At 33.1% G+C, this 19999-nt stretch overlaps 2 protein-coding genes across 3 annotated transcripts; one reads left to right on the top strand and one right to left on the bottom strand.

Moving 5' to 3' along the window:
- Nucleotides 1–499: 499 nt before the first annotated feature.
- Nucleotides 500–8174, bottom strand: LOC131848267 (meiosis-specific with OB domain-containing protein-like). Its single transcript, XM_059198070.1, has 9 exons — nt 7928–8174; nt 7784–7845; nt 7509–7662; nt 5423–5503; nt 4641–4734; nt 3694–3863; nt 2352–2508; nt 1380–1479; nt 500–658 (listed from the first exon to the last, which is right to left on the bottom strand). Exons 1-9 carry the CDS (start codon nt 8172–8174, stop codon nt 500–502), a joined length of 1224 nt encoding a protein of 407 aa, XP_059054053.1.
- A 676-nt stretch (nt 8175–8850) lies between these two features.
- LOC131848032 (DNA polymerase delta subunit 2) lies at nt 8851–18818 on the top strand. Of its 2 annotated transcripts, XM_059197784.1 has the most exons (9): nt 8851–9317; nt 10171–10292; nt 10493–10586; nt 11044–11195; nt 11286–11462; nt 11559–11630; nt 11715–11951; nt 17852–17967; nt 18512–18818. In XM_059197784.1, the coding sequence occupies exons 1-8, from the start codon at nt 8956–8958 to the stop codon at nt 17962–17964; spliced, it is 1329 nt and encodes a 442-aa protein (XP_059053767.1). In that variant the 5' UTR covers nt 8851–8955; the 3' UTR covers nt 17965–17967; nt 18512–18818. The 2 variants fall into 2 exon arrangements, with proteins under 2 accessions (XP_059053767.1, XP_059053766.1); XM_059197783.1 differs by lacking the exon at nt 18512–18818 and having other exon boundaries at nt 17852–18194.
- Nucleotides 18819–19999: the final 1181 nt, after the last annotated feature.

Here is a 19999-nt window from a genome sequence, read left to right as displayed (position 1 = left end):
AGTTTTCGACGTTGTTTCTTTCATAGTTTGATCAATGGCGTTGGTTGTTAGACATGCGTGATGTACCTACTTTATTATAGACTAATTGTACCTGCCTACGTCCGCGTTTTTACAATAACATAAATGATAGCTTTTATGTTTGTTAACCGTTTGGAATTAAACAAATACTTAAATAAATTAAAACTGAATTTACAATTCTACTAAAGATCTTTTTCGAGATTAGCTCTAAGACAAAATTTTTAAATTACAAATTAATGTTATCATATTGATCTCGGTAACATGAGGTTTTACTGAGTATATGAACAGAAAACAACAGAAAATATTTTTTCTGAAAATAATGAATGTACTGGCGCGGCTCATATACGATTTCATTATAGGCGTATGTATCATTTACCAAACTCTGTTTCAGGTGTGTGAGTAATGTGGCTTGTATGCTTTATATAAATAAAATGTAGTTTTAATGGAAGTTATATTTAATGAATATCTATAAAAATGTAATTCAGTACAAAGGTATAGGATCTGCGGGAGAGGCTCGCCGCAATGTCAGCACAATGAGACGAGGTGGCGATGAGGCAAGTTTTGCGCTGCATTGCTCCAATAAGAAATTCCAATTTAGGGCCGCCCTATCATCTGACGAAATCATCTTCAGCTGTTTTACCTGATAAATACACATGATATTAGTTGGTATTTTTAAGTTTCGTTAACATCTCAATTTTATCATTTACTAAAATGTTTTTTTAGTTTACCAAAATGTTTATGCCTACATTATAACTTAGCCCAATTTTACCGGGATTCTTTGTAAAAAGTTGTGTTTCGGTTGCTATAGCAACGAATGAGGGTACAACGATTATTACATCTATTAGTTTGTAACATCTAGAATAGATACGTGAATACTAATAATAAAATAAGATTATATCTGTTTGCATATTTAAATGATCGTTCCTAAACTTTTTATTTACGGACTATATTTATCTTTAAAACATCATGATGTGTTATGTGTTCGGGTCACGATTCCCTTTTACAATTAGGTGGACCCTCGCTTTAATTGCACTTTCTACTTACATAAAATAATATTTTAGATCCTACTATCATACAAGTCGTACAAAACAGGTTTAAATATATGTAATCTTTAACTATACATATTGAATACAGTACATTAAACAGGTACATGCGTACATATATCTATGTACGCATGTATGTGGATTTTGACAAATGATTTAGAAAGTGGGTTTGGTGGTGTAGATTGCTATCCGCTTTAAACTTTATCAATTAGATAGGGAGTTTCATATCAAATTACCATTTTAAATAGTACCTATACTAGACATCCTGCCTGTGTACCTTAGGCGAAGCATAAGTGAGGAAAGTTACAACATTCTTACAGAATACCCAAAGACTTCAGGAAGCGTAGTCAATGGAAGCCTTGCCGAGAGTTCACCAGTATGATCCGCAAAACTAATTAAAATATCTTCTTTGTTATCACTAAAAGCATACAAAATATATTTTCATGCTAAAAGTCACATGCGAGATTTATATATATAATTAATATTTTCATTAGAAACACGCGTTATAGGTGTAGATATGTCTTAAAACTTTCAGATACCAGGCGGGTATCATTTTGTACATATTATTTTATTTGTAATCTGTGTAGGTTGTAGGACAGATATCCTGATAATACAGACAGACTCCTATAAGTCATTGAAATTACAAGATACAAAGTACAAAGCAGGAGAGGCAACGCACAACATATTCAAAATCATTGATCAATGGGACAATTTAATTTAAAGTATTTTTATGGCATAGGGTGTAAAATAGCTTGCGGCTGTGTAATGTAAGTAATTAGCGCCGCCTATAAGCAACTAGGGATTTTGCAAGTTGCGTGCACACTACGTTTAGTAAGCTAGTTTAAGTAGGTCTTTTTTATTTTATGTATACTTGCCCTAGGGGCTTTGTACTAGCCACCCGGAGGTTGTTGCCCACGGAGTAGATATGCCGGAGCAAAGGTTTCGCCCCCGAGGCCCCAACCCTTACCTCCCTAGGGGGGTGCGTATGACCAGACAGCAGCAAGAGCGTTGCTGGCCTTTTATGAAGGAATAAGCTCTTTTCTTCTAACTTCAATATTGTGTCGGTTGGGAAATACATTGCTGGAAGGTGTTTCCACAATGTCGTTGTGGGTTGGAAAAACTTTCTGGAAAACCGCACGTTGGCGTACCGTTTATCCAGATGATTAGGATGGCATTTTAGTTTCTGGCGGATGAGTGCGATGGTGAAATTCAGCAACGCACTCTCAGAACACTCACTGATATATGTTACAGTATTATATATAAATAATTACATTATATATAAATAGTTACCCGCTGAAAACATCTTCCAAACTGAGTCGAGTCACCGTAGCGTGTAATGAGGCACAAAATGGGGCTCCGGTGGCGAGCCTGTCGCGGATTTGCGCCACCGACGCCGTACAAGGCCGTTCGCCACTCCACGCCGCCCACGCAGCCGCCGCCCCGCCGCCTAATAAAATTTATTCATTCTAAACTGCTAAAAGAAAACAGCTGGAGAACGTTACGGCCTCTCTCGAGTAAACTTCTTTACATCAAAATTAAATTTAAGAAGGAATTAAAATGTAATATATACTAATTATGAAATAAAAATATTTTGACGGCCACGGTAATCTAGCGGTTCACTTCCGATGGTAGCGAGTTTGATTCCCTGCGCAATACTATATAACACTTGTATTCATGAGCATGATTTTTTCTATAAATCCGGATGTTTTGTATGTATATTACCAATTATAAAAATATAAGTAGCTACTGTTTCAATAGAAATTATTTCTATTCTAATCTATGTAATGGGTAAATAGTTCATAAATGTATACGAGTATATAATCGCTTAAAGGAAATAAGTAGATTCCTTCTCCTGTTGATTCCAGTAACAAACCCACGACTCACAAAACGTCTATTAGACCTAAATAGGCAAAATCTTAAAAATAATGATAGGGACAATAACAGGCCATTGTCCTTGAAACAAACACTTGTACAAAATGGGTGCTACAAAAAGTCCCCTTTGTCGGGGCTGCTTTGAAACCGAAGAAACGACCGCTCACGTAATCCTGGAGTGCGTAACAGTAGCCACACAATGAACACAAATCCTCGGAACGAAGAGGCGCTCCGTGAAGCCTGTGAAGACACCAGAAGGATTCTGCACTTTGGGAGGAGATTGGCTGGCTACTTTAGTAGTCTCGGCTCTACACGCACAACGGCCAAATGAGAGACTAATTGCGGAGATTAGAGTTCACATTACATTACATTTTACGATTCCTTACTATCATGTCTTTATTTACTTATACACCTATCAATCACAAAGTACAAATATATATAATTATTTATTTATTTAACATATTTTTTACAAATAATATATGAAATCCCTGACTCTTTATTTCGGACTATATTTATTTTAAAAACATCATGATGTGTTATGTGTTCGGGTCACGATTCCCTTTTACAATTAGGTGGACCCTCGGTTTAATTGCACTTTCTACTTACATAAAATAATATTTTAGATCCTACTATCATACAAGTCGTACAAAACAGGTTTAAATATATGTAATCTTTAACTATACATATTGAATACAGTACATTAAACAGGTACATGCGTACATATATCTGTCAGGACTTCTGAGGTAGGTATAGAAAATACCTGTGTTATTCTGGTTGCGGATATACAGTTTCAATGCTTCAGCGTCGGCAGTGTACGGTTGGTGAGTGATGACGGTCTTAGAGCACACCTGCACCTTCACTGCTCGACTACGCCAGGTAACACGGGCATCAGCTATGAATAACACGTTCTCAGCCTGCCATTCGTCGGCTCTGTTAAGTTTTTTATAATGATGAAGTAGTGCTCTGTATGTGTGTAAAGTAATTGTGTGGCTGAAAGAGAATTTCCAAGGCCGTAAAATTACTTTAAAAAAGTGGTGCTCTCACCTGCGTTAATGGAATACGATGGCGCGTCACCAATTCTTTTATTTTAATGGACGAGAATGAAAGTTATGTCATTTAGCTCAGGTAAATTCACCACAAATTAACCATTATTCATTCAATAAGAATTGACGTGACGGTTAACAACAATACCTACCTATATAAACTATACTGGTTTCCATATTTTTTTTTATGGATGGTAATGGAATGGTGGACAATGGGCTGACGAGGTACTAGTGGAGGATGACAAGATGAGCATGAGGTCAGGTCAGTTAGGGGGAAGTTAGGGGGATATCTCATGGAGGTCAACCTGACATGGTACATTGCTAGCAATAAGATCATCAGTCCACATTACTAACAATCTCCTTTCTCCCTACTGGTCTCCATATTAGCATTCCTTCCTTCTTAAGATGCATAATAATTATAGCTCCTTATATATTACCACGTAATATAATAATATTATCTTGTCTATGATTTTACTAAGATCATAAAAAAATTACAAATTAACGCTTGTATGTAAATTGTGTTTATTTCGTCATTTTTACATCGGCCTAAAATGAAACATCTATTTAATAAAAACGTGGATTTCATAGTAGGTATATAATAGATCTGTTACGTTGATTACAATTATTGAAGGATGTTGAAATTACTTAAATATCGGTTATCTACCTTTGTATAGTGTCAATATCAAACATGTCCAAGAAAAGAGAAGCTGGCGATGTATTATCTATAATCTCTACGCTGCGAATTGTCATATCTGAACCTGAGAATAACAAATAAACATAGTTCTTAATTTGTATTAAGCTGAGAGCATTTTAGTTAAGATTTAGTTTTGTTACCCTGGGCCGTCTAGCTGTTTAGCACACCGCTTTACCTCCGATGATCGCGGGTTCGATTCTTCTCATGGTACAAGCATTTGTATTCATGAGTATGATTGTTATTATCAGTCTGCGTGTTTTATATGGACAATATGTATATATTTAGAAAAAATGTATCTATGTTTTTATCAGTTGTCTAGTACGCATAACACAAGATTTGCTTAACTTGGAACTAGATGGCGCTGTGAGAATTGTCGTGAGATATTATTAATATTATTTATGAAATTACAGAGGAATGTACAGTTGTATTAGAGACCGTGGTGGCCGGCTGATTCACAGCCACGCAATAGACCCAATAGTTTGTGAGTTGGAAAAAATACTACACATTTTTCTTTTAACAAATAACAAACCAAATTTCTTCGACAGATGGTGGTAGATTTTCCCCCTGCCACGTTCTATTAAAATATCTATCTACATTTATAGCGACATCTAGGTATATCATCAAGTGTTACGTTCACCATTACGGCACACCGAAAATTTACAACGATTGTGACTACCCCCTAGCAAGAATAGTTGTGAAGATATGTTTTTTAAACTGCATTTAAAATTACAGGAGTTGTAAAAAAAACTTGCCTGTTTTTGTTCTAATGGTTTTAGTAGGACTTACTGATTTAACAACAACCAATAGGTCCACATAGACATTGTCAGTTTGCTCTGAAAATATTATGTTATATTAAAACATTTCAGAGACAATAAAATATATAGTTATCGAAGAAATGTTACGCAGATAACCTATAATATTTTTAAATAAAACTGCTCAGATGAGCGGAAAATAGTGTCCGATTTACATTACATAATTTATTTGAAATTGTTTCAAATAAATTATGTTGATAACAATAATATTTGTTCAGTTTCTCTATTAAATAAAACTTGTGGGTATGTAAAATATAAGTCATATTCTGATTCTGAACATACTGCCAAAATAGGGATAGTGAATTTATGATAATGAAGAGTAGCCAAATCTGTTGAAAGTTTGGTATAGTAAAGCTTGTATGTATACAAATATATTAGTTTTTGTTTTAGTTAAAAATACCTATCAGTCTTGATTTTATAGGCATTTAAACTTACGATAAATTTCGAATCCCGCTAACAGTCACGTGACATGTGACGTCATTTTACAACGCTCCACTCCGCTTAGTAGCGAGTCGCCGGCGGTAGGTCAGAGGCTAAGGAGTTTGTGCATTATTTTGTTTTGGTTTCATCCGTACATTATATTAATATTCTATTAATGAAATGGATGAAGGAATCGAAAAAGGTCAATCGGATGATCTGCCTAAAATAGATGCACTAATGGTTGCCCATCATTTATCAACAAATAGTGATTTCGTTGCCGCCGAAATGCGAGGAATAAAAATGCAAAAGTAAGTTAACTTTTCTTGCTATTTAGAAAATAATTTATCTATTTTAAAGTGTTTTGTTAAAAAAAATACCCAACTGATGTCGTATTGCAATTATTGCAATTCAAAGAGGCAGAAGTACCAAAACTTTTAAGTTTTACGTTATAGACAACAATTGTTTTAGAGTTTTATGTCTATAGGTACGTTACATACGTACCTATAGACATAAATGTGAATATATGTACCTCGTAAATTAACTAAATATATTGATTTGTTGCAAATAGGCCGTTTTATTCTTTTTTATTTGTAACTTATTCCAGGTCGGCATGAGACAGCTTTAATGATGATGCTATCGGTTACATACAAGTAAAAAGAGCAAGTGATGTTTGTACGGTCAAATGTAGAATCACGCGCGAACACCGCGTACGTTACAGTTTAGAATGTAATGAAAAGGACCAAGAAGTTTTAAACGTAACTTGCGAAGATTGTGCCGCCAATAGAGGCTGTAAACGTACTATAGCATTTTTAATGTGGCTGCATCGTCGAAGAGAGGACTCAACGACTGTTATCAAATTTGTTGGATTTTTTTGTGGTTATAATAAAAATAACTATTACTTTGGTGGTTGTATTTGTAAATTTCTGCACAACACATGATTTACTAGTATTTGGTTTGGTTATTTTTGAAGGTATTTATAATTTCTAATGAAACGTAAGATGACTCCGTGCTGAGAGCGCGAGTGGACAGAGCGAGTGTTGTACTATGACGTCACACCGTCACACGAGTCCGCATCGCACGTTTACTTCTATAAATCAGAAACTAATTGACGTATAGAAGTAATTCTTTCACTTATATTTTTTATTTTTGACAGAGAATATGGAGAGCTAATATTCAAAATTGTTATTCTTCATTATGCGTCATATTCTTCACATGCTATAGATATAGATATTACCCAAGAACAGTTTCCCTAAATTTCATCAAAGAAATTAAGGAGATGTGGGACATTAAATTAATAAGGGAGTGGAGAAGATGTAGTAAGATATAAGTAATAAAATAAGAAATACCGTCATCGTTTGTTTTATTTTTAGTTTCCATAAATGCGATCTGGATGGACATAAAATTCTGTCTTATTACAAATTACAATACAGGCTTTGCAAATAGACTACGATATCAGATATATACATACACGTATCATTGAACCACGTAAAAAAATTAGGGCCTCAGTGCTCTAGCAGTTTTAATACAATGAATTAATGATGTTGGTCACGAGTTAGATTCTCGCATGATAATTAACATTTATATAAATAGTATGATTGTAAAATACCTGATAATTTTACCACCTCGGCTATACCACAATAACCGGAAGAAGATTTCGTAGGCACGTGCAAGAGAGGTAGGTATGTGGTGTAGGTGTCTCCGTTGTGAGTTGTCATATCAGAAATGCCTTCGTTGAGAGAAAGATAAAATGGAGAGGACACCTGAAATGCAGAATTGTTGTGGGGTGGCCATTGTATATTTTTTATTTCAAGAATTTTAATAATAAGGTAAAATCACTTAACTTAAATAAATGTGCTAGGAAATGAAACAGATATTACTTACATGAGGCCTATACATTTCATTATCGCCTCCCTTGACACATATTTTTGGTGAGGATATTTCAACTAAAACAAAATAGTATTTAATAAGTATCTTAAATTTAATGTAACAAGACTTCATATATTTTTACTAAATATTTTTATTTACCGATATCACCCACAAGGAATCTTTCGTAGAACGTAATTACAAAATATTCTGAACCCCACACATCAACATTAATAGTATCCACTTCTGAGTCCCTTAACGTGAAAGATGTAATGCCCCGTGACTCTCCATTTTTCTTTTTGGGACCTATTGTACGTGGACTATTTTTTGCAATAATAATACCAATTATAAGAGCATTTTTTAAGTTTATATTTAAATTATTTAGTCGCACTTTTTGAATTCCCGCCATTTTTATTACAGAAGTTTCTTTTTTTTATTATGGTTTTGCATAATATGCTATCGCCAAAAATAAGTTTGGGAAGCTTGGGAAGGCGGAATGTTGGATAGAAAATCATATATAAGAATAAAATTATAGTTGTAAAAACCGGTGAATTACCGTTATTTAAAAGAAACATTTATAGTTCGCTACTGATAAAATGTGGTGAATAAAATTTGATTATCCGATTGCGACAAAGAAAAAGGGTAAAAATCAAATTTTTATTGTGTGTTCAACTCCTAGGTGAAATGACAATTTGATATCCGAAGATGAAGATTCCATTTACGATATTATAAATTATATTTAAAGGGAGAAATAGACATAATCCAGCTTTAAATATAAGTAATTTAACGCAATCGTAGATATTTGATATTCCTTTGAGAGTAATGTTACAAGTATCAATATTTTGTAAAATATGATAATATACAAAGATGAAGGTTATTTGTTTGTTTTATAGAGAAGGAAGTTAGTCTATAGAAAAACTATATTCATATATTTATTAATACCTATACTTTATTAATTTTGTGTTAATTCGTTACAATTAAACACTCACTCATTATTTCTAGTGACCCTACAAAAATAGGTAATTTATATTAATTTCCGATAGTGAAGACCTATTTAAAAGTTCCAAAAAGCTGGCAACATAGGTAATGTCAGACAAACTACGGTCCGTTTTTGTTTCCTTGTTGTTTTCTAAGTTTATTTTCTAATAAGGATTCTTCATAGTAATATTATTGCAATAACATTAAATATAATGTTATTTACAGTACCGTCTAACTTGCCAGTTAAAGTTGAAAATGAGTTTCTACCAGCTGAATTGGAAAGACAAGCAGTGGACTATGTAGATACATCTTATAGATTTTACCAAGTTTCCCGCGATTTTTCTAAGCAATATGCTCATATTTACTCTGCCAGGTTAAATGCATACAGAACTTTAATTACTACAATAATTAGAAAGAAGTGGCCAAGTCATTATAAGATTTTAAAATTATGTGAACTTCGAGAAAAACATGAAAAATGTATAGTGATTGGAACAATATTTAAACTGCAAGAATTAAAGCCAAGTATATTGAAAGATTTATCAGAACAGCTGGAAATCATACCCCAACCGCCAAGGTAACTGTTTTCAGTTTCTTTTGCATTATAGTAAAAATGTATTTTTTTATTAGGATTTTTATAATTGTCTTTATTATCTTATTTTTCTCATATGGTGTACATTAGGTATGTCATATGATATATGGTATAACATACAGGTAGATGTTATCCGCCTTATGTTAGCTAACAAGTGCTCTATTGGTCGCTAAGTAACTAATTGGTCGTTTTCATATATCTATGGAGGTGTAAAATGATGAGTTCGCAAGTGGTTAATTGAATTCAGCGGTGGTCAGCAATCTTGGCTTCCTTATAATTTCTGTGAGAGAGTGCAAGTGACCCTATACTATGATAATGAACATTACACTATCATAAATATAGGATCATAATATATACCTTGCAATTTTCCATTGCTCTCTAATATATAATGTCATATCTGGATAATACAAGCAAAGCAGAACTTGTGTTAGAGGTACTTGATTACAATTAAATGATTATGGATAGAAATCATGGTTTAGTGTGAATAACAAACCACATTTAATACATACACTGACAAACTATGTTTTACCATACATATTATTAACTTTTCTGTTAAAAACTACACCACACAACACACACAACTACAACACACTAAACAATCATATAAGTATGATTGTTTGTACTGGTGTTATATCCTACACATAAGTGTGTAGGGTATCAAACCCATAACCATTAGAAGGGAAGCAATGTACTAAACTGCAACATCTCTGAGGCTGTCTGAAAAATTTGCATCACTATGGTATTCCTAAATTAATTTGGTTCAGATTGTTATCTGTATCTTGCCTCTCTGTATTTTCAAAAGAAACATAATTATAATGATATCTGATTTCTCTTTCAGGACACATTTTGTACATGATAGTGATAGTCTGGTGTTGGAGGATGAGCTTCAAAGGATCAGACTGATTGGTGATTCAATTGATGTTCACCAAGTTGTAACTGGTGTAGTTTGTGCTGTTTTAGGTATATACTATAATCTATTGTTTGATAGTTGCTGTTCATCTCATATGTCAAATTTCATGAGGATTGAAGCCTTTAAGTATCAAAAGGAATTCACTCATATAATAATATTAAATATAAATGATATTAAATAATATTCACTCATATAAAATATGTTAAGGTTAGGTATATACATCCTAATTGTTTTAAATTAATTATTGCAGGTTCAGAAGATGAGGATGGAGTTTTCACAATAGAAGATGTTTGTTGGGCAGGTTGCAGCATACAAAAACCTTTCCCCAAACTGGCTAATGATAGGTATGTTTATGACAATCATAAATGCCAATGCATAAATGATTATTTATAAATATACTTTTATTCTTACTGTCCATGAACAAAACCATATGAATACAAAGTATTCTATATTGAAATCTAGTTTTTTTTTTATTTGTAATGTAAATTTTATCAATAAGCATATTATATTGTCAACATTTAGAAAATATTAAAACATTAATATAAAATCTTTAATTGGATATTTCTAAAAATAGAAAGTGGTATGAATTTTTATTTATTACAATTTAAGAGAACCCTAAAAATTTCTAAGCTAGTCTCTTATATTACAACATATTTAGATTAATATTATATTTATATTATTATTAGTTACAAGGATCAAATTGTTTCATTTAAAATTATATTTTAGTTCTTAATTAAATTTTGTATTTAAATTTCACATTGTATGTCTTAAATGGATGAATGCATATCTTTAATTTTGTAGGTACATAGTCCTTTTATCGGGTTTGAATATGGCATCAAAGAAACCCGATCATTTGTTTTCACTGCATCTATTATTGGAGTGGTTGTCAGGTATTTCTGGCACTTCCCAATATCAAGAAGAATTATCAAAAGTTGTGAGAGTAATTGTTGCAGGTAAATTATTTATTCAATTGAAAAAAAAATTCAATTTTTTATATATTCCAGATCAATTATATCTTATTGCCTATTATAATTTTATTATAGGTGGTGTGTTTGCAAGTTATTCTGATGAGTGCATCCTCAATGAATCAGATGTGATAGCATCAGCTGAATCTGTTGATGCATTTGCTGCTGCTGTCAGTGCAGTAGCACCATTAGATCTGATGCCGGGTTGCAAAGATCCCTCTGGGATTATGCTGCCCCAGAAACCATTTCATTACTGTTAGTATTGATTGTTATAAATACGTTAAAGCAACAAATTAATTATTATTAATATTTTCTTCGAGATCTTTTTTATAAATTTACTTTTTGTTTAAGGTTTATTCCCCAAAGCTGTAGAATATAAATCCTTTCACCGAGTTCCAAATCCATATGAATGTGATATTGCAGGTAATGTATAATTATGAGGATTTTATATTCTACTTTTATTTTTATCACTTTTTATGGTACTACATTAATAACAAAACTTTGCAGGATTTACTTGTCTGGGGACTTCAGGCGAGCCTCTTAAAAATATAATGAAATACAGTAACTTAAATAATCGGTTAGAAATTATGAAAAACACTCTCAAATGGCGGCATATGGCTCCTACATGTCCCGACACAGTTCCATGTACTCCATGCGTAGTTACTGATCCCTTCATCATACAAAATTGTCCAGCTATATATTTTAGTGGAAATTCTGAGGAATTTGCTACCGATGTTTACAAAGGTATACAAATATTTGATATTGTTGTAATTTAATGCTTCATTCTTCCTTTGAACAAATAAAAAGAAAATTTTAACATATAACATGTATTAAGCCTGAGGAATATCCGTGAGATATTATGAAGATTATCAAAGTAATCTATTTCATTTAGCAAGTCCTTAATAGCATCTTATTAATGTTTAAACTTATAATTTAAATTAATTATGGTCGGATTTCGACCACTGAGAAACCATTAGTTAATTTATAGTTGTTTTTTTCCTTTTCTATTTAGAAAAGGAAAAAAACATAGTAAATGTATATTGGGAACAAAGCACTGAATCTATGTATTAAAATTCACACACCCAATAACAAACTCAGGGGAGTTTGTTATTGGGTGTGTGAATTTTGTGTACCTAAATTAATTGATGAAACACTAACATTTTTTATTTTTCATAACAGTAAAAAAAACCCTTTGTTTTCTAATACCAACAAAACTGTTTCTTTACATTTGTAGTGTTCACTTATTTGTTATTTATGTCTTCTTGTATGTAAGTTGTTATCGACGTAATATCGGCTCGTTAGCCATAGCTCCACGTCTTTACTCCGCGGCGCTTGCGCAGGGAATCCCTTCCCTCTTGCGCACGGCGGTACGTGTACGCTCGGCTCGAGACGATAGATAATAAACTGCTAGTGTTTCCACATACACTACATCTCTCTCCTTTTTAAGTTTATTTTCTTTTCAAGCATGAATCAATCCACTCTATTAGGTATTTGTTCCTTGGAGGCATGTGTGCTACGTTACACCGATAGTGGACTCATTTTGACACTATACTGCCACACATAAGCCGAATGCCTCTAGTGCGATTGGCCTTTCCAGCGTAACCAGCACCGTGATTTTTCCTCCTCTTTTGAATATAAATTACATTTATATATTAACTCCAATTTACTCTCTGTTTCACATACTTCACCTTTCTTCTTTTATATTTGTTTTCATATAATCGTTATTCCACTTTGTTATTGTATAATATTATGTAAGATTAGTATAAAGCACTTCTGAAAAATGTTGTAAGTTTATGACCAGAATATCTCTATCACAGTAGTCACTACTTTATATTTTGTAGGTTTAAGGTAAATACTTATATTTTTTTTCCATTATATCTGTCTCATACAATGTGTTATTTACATGTAGTATTTTTCTTTATCATGTACATTTGAAAACTGATTATCTAAAACATAATCTGGAATTTCTTCAAAACTCCCCACTATTTATACCAGAATATTATTATTATATCAAGAGTTGCATCAACAATTGCAAACGACTTTCCACTATATTCTGTCTACACATCTGATATCAGTCCATGTAGTATTAATTGGGTATAACTATAACCATTCTTCATCGTACAAAATTATCTCCCTGATCACCTGCATTAATTCAGTGCTAAAATATTAGGAAAGGTTGTCAGACCAGTCTTTGAGCGATCGACATATACCACATATATCACCACAGCGACTCTACGTACTCCAGCAATCGTCAATTATATTAGTTATAGAAATTATATTTTCGACCAAAATTAATTTGTGTCCTTATGACTTTTGATTTATTATATTTTACTGAATCCGCTCCATTTCACTCCGATAATTAATATGCATTAAAACTGGCAATTTTTTATTACTTATATTCAACCGCAATTTAATGCAACATTCTATCAATTTACACTTTAATGAATAGGACACCATTCATCAATACACAATACAATGCTTGATGACCCCGCCAAAGACAATTTAACAAAACTGGACGTTAATACGCAATTTAATGCTTAACGACCCAGCCAACGCAATTTAATGCAACCTGTCCGCCAATACGCAATTTAATGCTTGACGGCCCAGTTCAACGCAATTTAATGCAATCTGTCCATCAGTTCGCAATTTAATGCCTGATGGCCCAGCCAACGCAATTTAATGCAACCTGTCCGCCAATACGCAATTTAATGCTTGACGGCCCAGTCCAACGCAATTTAATGCAATCTGTCCATCAGTTCGCAATTTAATGCCTGATGGCCCAGCCAACGCAATTTAATGCAATCTGTCCATCAGTTCGCAATTTAATGCCTGATGGCCCAGCCAACGCAATTTAATGCAATCTGTCCATCAGTTCGCAATTTAATGCCTGATGGCCCAGCCAACGCAATTTAATGCAACCTGTCCGTCAATACGCAATTTAATGCTTGACGGCCCAGTCTACCTTACCTCTGTAGCTCCTTTTTTAGAATATCAATGCCATTGTCACCGTCATTATAACTCCATTGAACTTCTTAATTCATCCTCTTTAAGTATTGGTTATTAGTATTATGCTCATTGTTTTTCTTCCTTTGCTAATTTCTTTAAGGTCATCCGAGCCAATAGTCAATTTATAAGCAAATCATGGACTCCTGCAAAACACCAAATTTTATAATTATAAGACAATTAAACGCCACTCTTATCCATTTAATTTTCACAATATATACATTTATGACTACTAATATTAAACATATTTCAGATTTATTTACTCCACAAGAATGTCCAGTAAATAATTCTAATCTAAAGTATAGGAATACTAATAGTATCCTCAGAACCATATATATCCATAACCAATAATGTATCGTTAGTAATTGTTACTGTCATGCATCATGGTTTACATTATTATCTAGTAATAATAATAATAATTGTGCAGCCATAATATAACGCACCTCATTCACAATAATATACCTCGTATATAACGACTTCCTTGATTTAACTAATTCTTTGTAATCCCTTGGATTTTCCATAAGAATCGATGTAAAATATACCTTTACATTGCGACATTATTATTATTTTTCTTTTTAATTTGGAAAAACACCTCTTTCTAAGGAATTTTCTTAACCCAAAACCTTTATATAATGTTCCCACCAATGGTATGACTCTAACTCTACTTATCTCTCATCTCATAAAATGTGATTCATGTCAGGACATGTTTCGACGTACTTATGTTCGTAGAACAATAATTGTTGTTCGATGGAAAGTAATGTAAAGTTTTGTAAACACTGCTGCTCGTCACTATTATTAAAGATTCAAGTTGAAATAACTTACGACAGTTTTTTTTTTACCTTTTTATAACGAAGTTTAGACCAACGTACCTTCAACATAATAAATCTCAGTTCAACGAATTACTTGATATACTATATATATATATTTTTTTTTCGATTTGTTTTATCGAGGTTGCACTGTAGTACGTATGTAAAAGTTAAAACACGCTAATTTGTCTAAGCTACCCTGCAATGCGGCCAAAGTATTTAGAGAGCGACCAACACCAGTACTATGACGATAAACAAATACATGTATATATTTTACAACTACTACAATGAAGTAGGTATCATTTCCTATTAGCTATCTCAAAACTCAAAACCACATTAATACACTTATTTCGCGTATCGCAACACTACACAACTCCAGCCGCAACTGGATTAACTGTCAATTAAAAATGACTCCCCATCGCTCCAACATCCCCGTCACATTCATATAAAACAGCTGTCAGCGCTGTCTGCATGTGATCACAAAACAAATTCTAACTCCATTCCACAGCTACTAAATGCGGTACATTAATGCAATTATGGCTATTATTCCTATTATTTATTCAAGCTTCTTTAAATAAAGAATATTCATAATCTATTCCATGTTCCCGAAACTTCAAAGAATATAAAAAACATTTTTTTTTCCACTCTAATAACCCCTTCACTCATCCGCATAATGCATTAGGCGAGTAGGTACAATAATTCAGAACTTAATAGTAGTTCTATTTCATGTAACCATTATTGTGCAATTTCTAATTTACTGGTATTTTTAAATTAGAGAGAATCTTAAATATGTTTCCATAAAGACATACTCACCACCACTGTACTATACTATAGCTTATTATTAAAAGTTAATCACTGTCATTGCTGTAAAAATAATAGAATAATTCTATATACATACATAATTCGGTATCCTTTTTCTCGTTCCAGTGTTACTGACTATAGAAACCACATACCGCATACAGAAACAGCACTCCTGTACCTTACATCCGACCATAACTAGCGACACACTTCCTCGCAATATAATAGTCGGCATCTCAACCTCTTGAATACGTGGTTTTTTGTTTTTCTTCAACAAATTCATTAGACACTAAATTCACCAAACCAAAAGATTGCCTTCTAGGTCGCAAGTGTAGATGCGCGCTTCATTTTAACACAAAGCACAAATTGTTAAAAATATGCCAGACAAGTAGATAGGCACCTTGCACTATACAACATGTATAGTAGACCCCAACATAATGTATCAAACTAATAATTAATCTACATTTAAAACCTTCCTATGCAAAACAATTGCAATTCCCACCGGCATCCATTGGAAAGCTCACTAATAATTATTATTTATAAATTATATAATCCAAAAGCCAAATCCAATCCAAATAAAAACATTTTAACCACACTACTTCGCGGCTCTGCTCGAATACCAGAATAAAATAGTCTGCAGGTATTCCGAACAACTCATCCGCATCGAAATGTATGGGACACTGTTACCCAGATACTTCAACACTTGCAATCAATTAAGGCAAATATAAATATTGTCCACCAAGCACTGCTCAAACCGTGTGTGTCACCCCACCTTAGATTTTACTATTGTTGTTTTGTATATAATACCCAACATCAGTACTATAATGCAGGTACAATTGTCAGCTCACCATCATTTGTAATAATATCGTATCACCCGACAACATCGTAATATTATCCCGTACCAAATGTAATATTAGGTTATCATGTGATCATTACAGTTAGAAAGAGGAACTTTAGACCACTTCCATTTGCAGCAATACTCTAAAAGAAAATAGTGACATTTGAACACTAGTCACCACCTCTGTATAAATACAATAAGGCGGCCCTATTGCCAAAAGTAATTAAAGTGCATCGACACCTAGAAAAGATAAAGCAAAACAAACGTGTCGTCCGCACAGTGCTCTATTATACTTCATACCCACAGGTCTATTGCATCACGTAATATGATGTCCCACTAAACATCTCACCGTCACCGTCCCCTCATGAAACGAACATGCAGCGGCAACTACAATCATTACCGATTTTTTATTTCAACACGGAAATACGGAAGGGGGAATGGGATTGTTAAAATAATCCCACTGCTAACATTGTATCACGCCAGAGGGACCTCCACGCGGCTCCCCCCAGAAACCATCGTGACAAATTAACACGAACCCACCACGACGGGCCAACCGATCCTATCCCCCCCCGCTCATTCTACCATACTTCATCAGTGCCACGCCAGCGCAGGCAGTACACCATTATCATACATTAAAAATAATAAATCACGGATATACGTAAACATATCACTACAATGATTATTAATACGACTATTCCTACCAGCTAGAGACACTATAGGTATAGCAAGTACAATTTATAATTAGGTACCTACTTACTTGGCGCAAATCGATCGTAAACCGATGTTACCCAGCTATTGTTTTTTCTGTATAGGTCTATATAATTCGCTCCCCGTGCGGCCCCACCATAATCCTTCTAAATTTGTAATTACTCCGTACCCGTAGGTATATGTATATCTTATTAAATGATTTTGTACTTATCTTTATTTATATCCATTTTGCCTCGTCGCCACATGTAGTGTTCACTTATTTGTTATTTATGTCTTCTTGTATGTAAGTTGTTATCGACGTAATATCGGCTCGTTAGCCATAGCTCCACGTCTTTACTCCGCGGCGCTTGCGCAGGGAATCCCTTCCCTCTTGCGCACGGCGGTACGTGTACGCTCGGCTCGAGACGATAGATAATAAACTGCTAGTGTTTCCACATACACTACAACATTCAATGTGACTTCTTATCCCATGTTTTATTTTTTAATTTTAGGAGAAGATGGCCAACATGTAAGACTAGTATGCCTACCAGATTTTTCTACCTCAAAGACTATGGCAATTGTAAACCTCCAGAATTTGGAATGTTTCAGCATGACATTTTCCTAAAAGGTGTTCAATTTCACAACACGACAACAAACAAGAACTTAATAAATTTTTTTTTAGATTTATGTGGAATTCCTTTATTTATTTGAAATTAAAGAACGGAATATTATTTATATAACAATATTGGCTTTAATTATATATACCTTACGGAGTAGCATATGTATAAAATAGTTATACTATATATACCTTAAGGACTAACATATATAGAAAATATAAATTATAAAATCAAACGGGCGCAATTGATAACTATTTTTTGTGATGACTCTTTCTCGCGTATGTTTCAAGTTATATTATATGCCCGCCATTTTGAAATAATAATTGATTAAACAAAAAGGCTTTAAATGTAGGACTCGGGAATGCGCGAGTAGCGGCGCACGAAAATTACTCGTTCTGTTTGTCACATTGTGCATGCACATTCTTTCTCGCGTGAAAGAGCGTACTCGTAAAGCAAGCTATATTACATATAATATTAATTATATATGTATAAATTCATGTCAATCGTATTTTCCTTCCATTTGTAATATAAATTATGTAATAAATTTAATTTCAGTGTAAAAACGTTCCACACTATGTCGTCGCATTAATAATAAACCCATGAAATAGCAAAAATAAACAGAATAATAGAAAAGTTTATAAATAGCCACATTAACTATAAAGATACTAAATATAGAGAAAGACAGGAAACAAAATAAGTAGCGACACATCACATTGTACGTAACGCTATATCACTCAATATTACCTTAGATTATTCGGTGATAAAGGTTTTATAAAAGGTAAGACTATAATCCTTAATCTTATCTAACATTGCTTTACATCTGTTTATGCAGTTTCATTAGAGGGGTATTTTACATATTTTTATTCAATTTTAATGTCTATGGTAAAATAGTATTAAATGGATTTATTATTATTATTATTATTAATAGTTCTATAAAGAAAGTGGATTTATAGCTTCAAAAAATTTAATTGTTCACTTAAGAAACTTAAATAATAGGTTTTAGAAAGAAATCACTAGAAAATTGTTAATGAAATAGTACGTTTGTCTATTTTCAAATAGCCCCCCAAAATTCAAATGTGCCCTCTGTGGGACGTGGGCCCCACGTAGGGAACCACTGGTTTAGTGGCTTTCTCAAATTCCTGTCTTTCCTCAAATTAGAAACAGAGTACTATTTTATCTCGGAGACAAATTAGACTTCTCATAATAAGCAGCTTTAGACAAAAATGCCATTATACCTATGTTGTTAGCTTTTTGAAATTCGAGAACAGAGGCGTGTGACTATCGGAAATCAATGTTAATATGAGTAGGTAACCGTTTATAGGTTACATACAGAAATAATGTATTGACATAAAATTAATAAAGTATAGTTAGTAATAAATATAGGGTTGTTGATTCAAAATATATATATTTAACTTTTATTTCATACTAAAACTAGGAATAAATGCCTCTCATGTAATAAACGACATTCATATATTATCATATTTCATGAAACATTCATATAATTACAATATTTAACTGTTTGATAGAAAAAGATCGTTTGTAATTTAATGCCGGCAATTAAAATATATGCTAAAAACAAAAAATGTATTTTTGTATTGTTTCATTCAAAGACAGGCATGTCAATACCAATGTACCTATGTAAATTTTTGTGGAAACTTGGCGAAAATTGTAAAACTAACCGTCAAAATAAATAATAATAACGCAGGACAATATTCACTGCGCCAAGTAGGACCAACCTAAGCAGAGCTTGTTTTATATATTGGTGTTAGACAACTGTCTTTTATTTGTAAATGCTTATATATTATACTTAAAAAACACCCACACCAATAAAAACAACCATATTCATGAATACACATGTTTATGCCGTGCAAGGATTCGATCCCGCGAATTTCGGAAGTAATGGGTGTCCTAAACAGCTAGACCACTCTTAAAATAAAAAAATAGTGTTTAGTAAATCAAATCGGTATCGCAGGTTTTACACCTGTCAGTGTAGTTTCCAAGATTAAAAAATAAACTAGGTACCTACCTAGTAAATTTTTTAAG

Source organism: Achroia grisella, unplaced genomic scaffold (genome assembly GCF_030625045.1).
Source record: "Achroia grisella isolate CSIRO2021 unplaced genomic scaffold, CSIRO_AGI_Agris_v1 utg546, whole genome shotgun sequence".
Classification (NCBI taxonomy): domain Eukaryota; kingdom Metazoa; phylum Arthropoda; class Insecta; order Lepidoptera; family Pyralidae; genus Achroia; species Achroia grisella.
This window is presented reverse-complemented; position numbering and strand designations above follow the sequence as displayed.

Bases quoted from the DNA above. Each gene is read 5' to 3' on its own strand.
- LOC131848032 (XM_059197784.1), top strand. From the start codon at position 8,956: ATGTTATTTACAGTACCGTCTAACTTGCCAGTTAAAGTTGAAAATGAG. The intron at 11,196-11,285 runs GTAAATTATTTA...ATTTTATTATAG, and splicing joins TGTGAGAGTAATTGTTGCAG to GTGGTGTGTTTGCAAGTTAT. The intron at 11,952-17,851 runs GTATACAAATAT...TTTTAATTTTAG, and splicing joins TGCTACCGATGTTTACAAAG to GAGAAGATGGCCAACATGTA.
- LOC131848267 (XM_059198070.1), bottom strand. From the start codon at position 8,174: ATGGCGGGAATTCAAAAAGTGCGACTAAATAATTTAAATATAAACTTA. The intron at 5,504-7,508 runs GTATTTTACAAT...TAATATTTTCAG, and splicing joins CGAGGTGGTAAAATTATCAG to AGCAAACTGACAATGTCTAT. The intron at 3,864-4,640 runs GTAGATAACCGA...AAAACTTAACAG, and splicing joins GATATTGACACTATACAAAG to AGCCGACGAATGGCAGGCTG.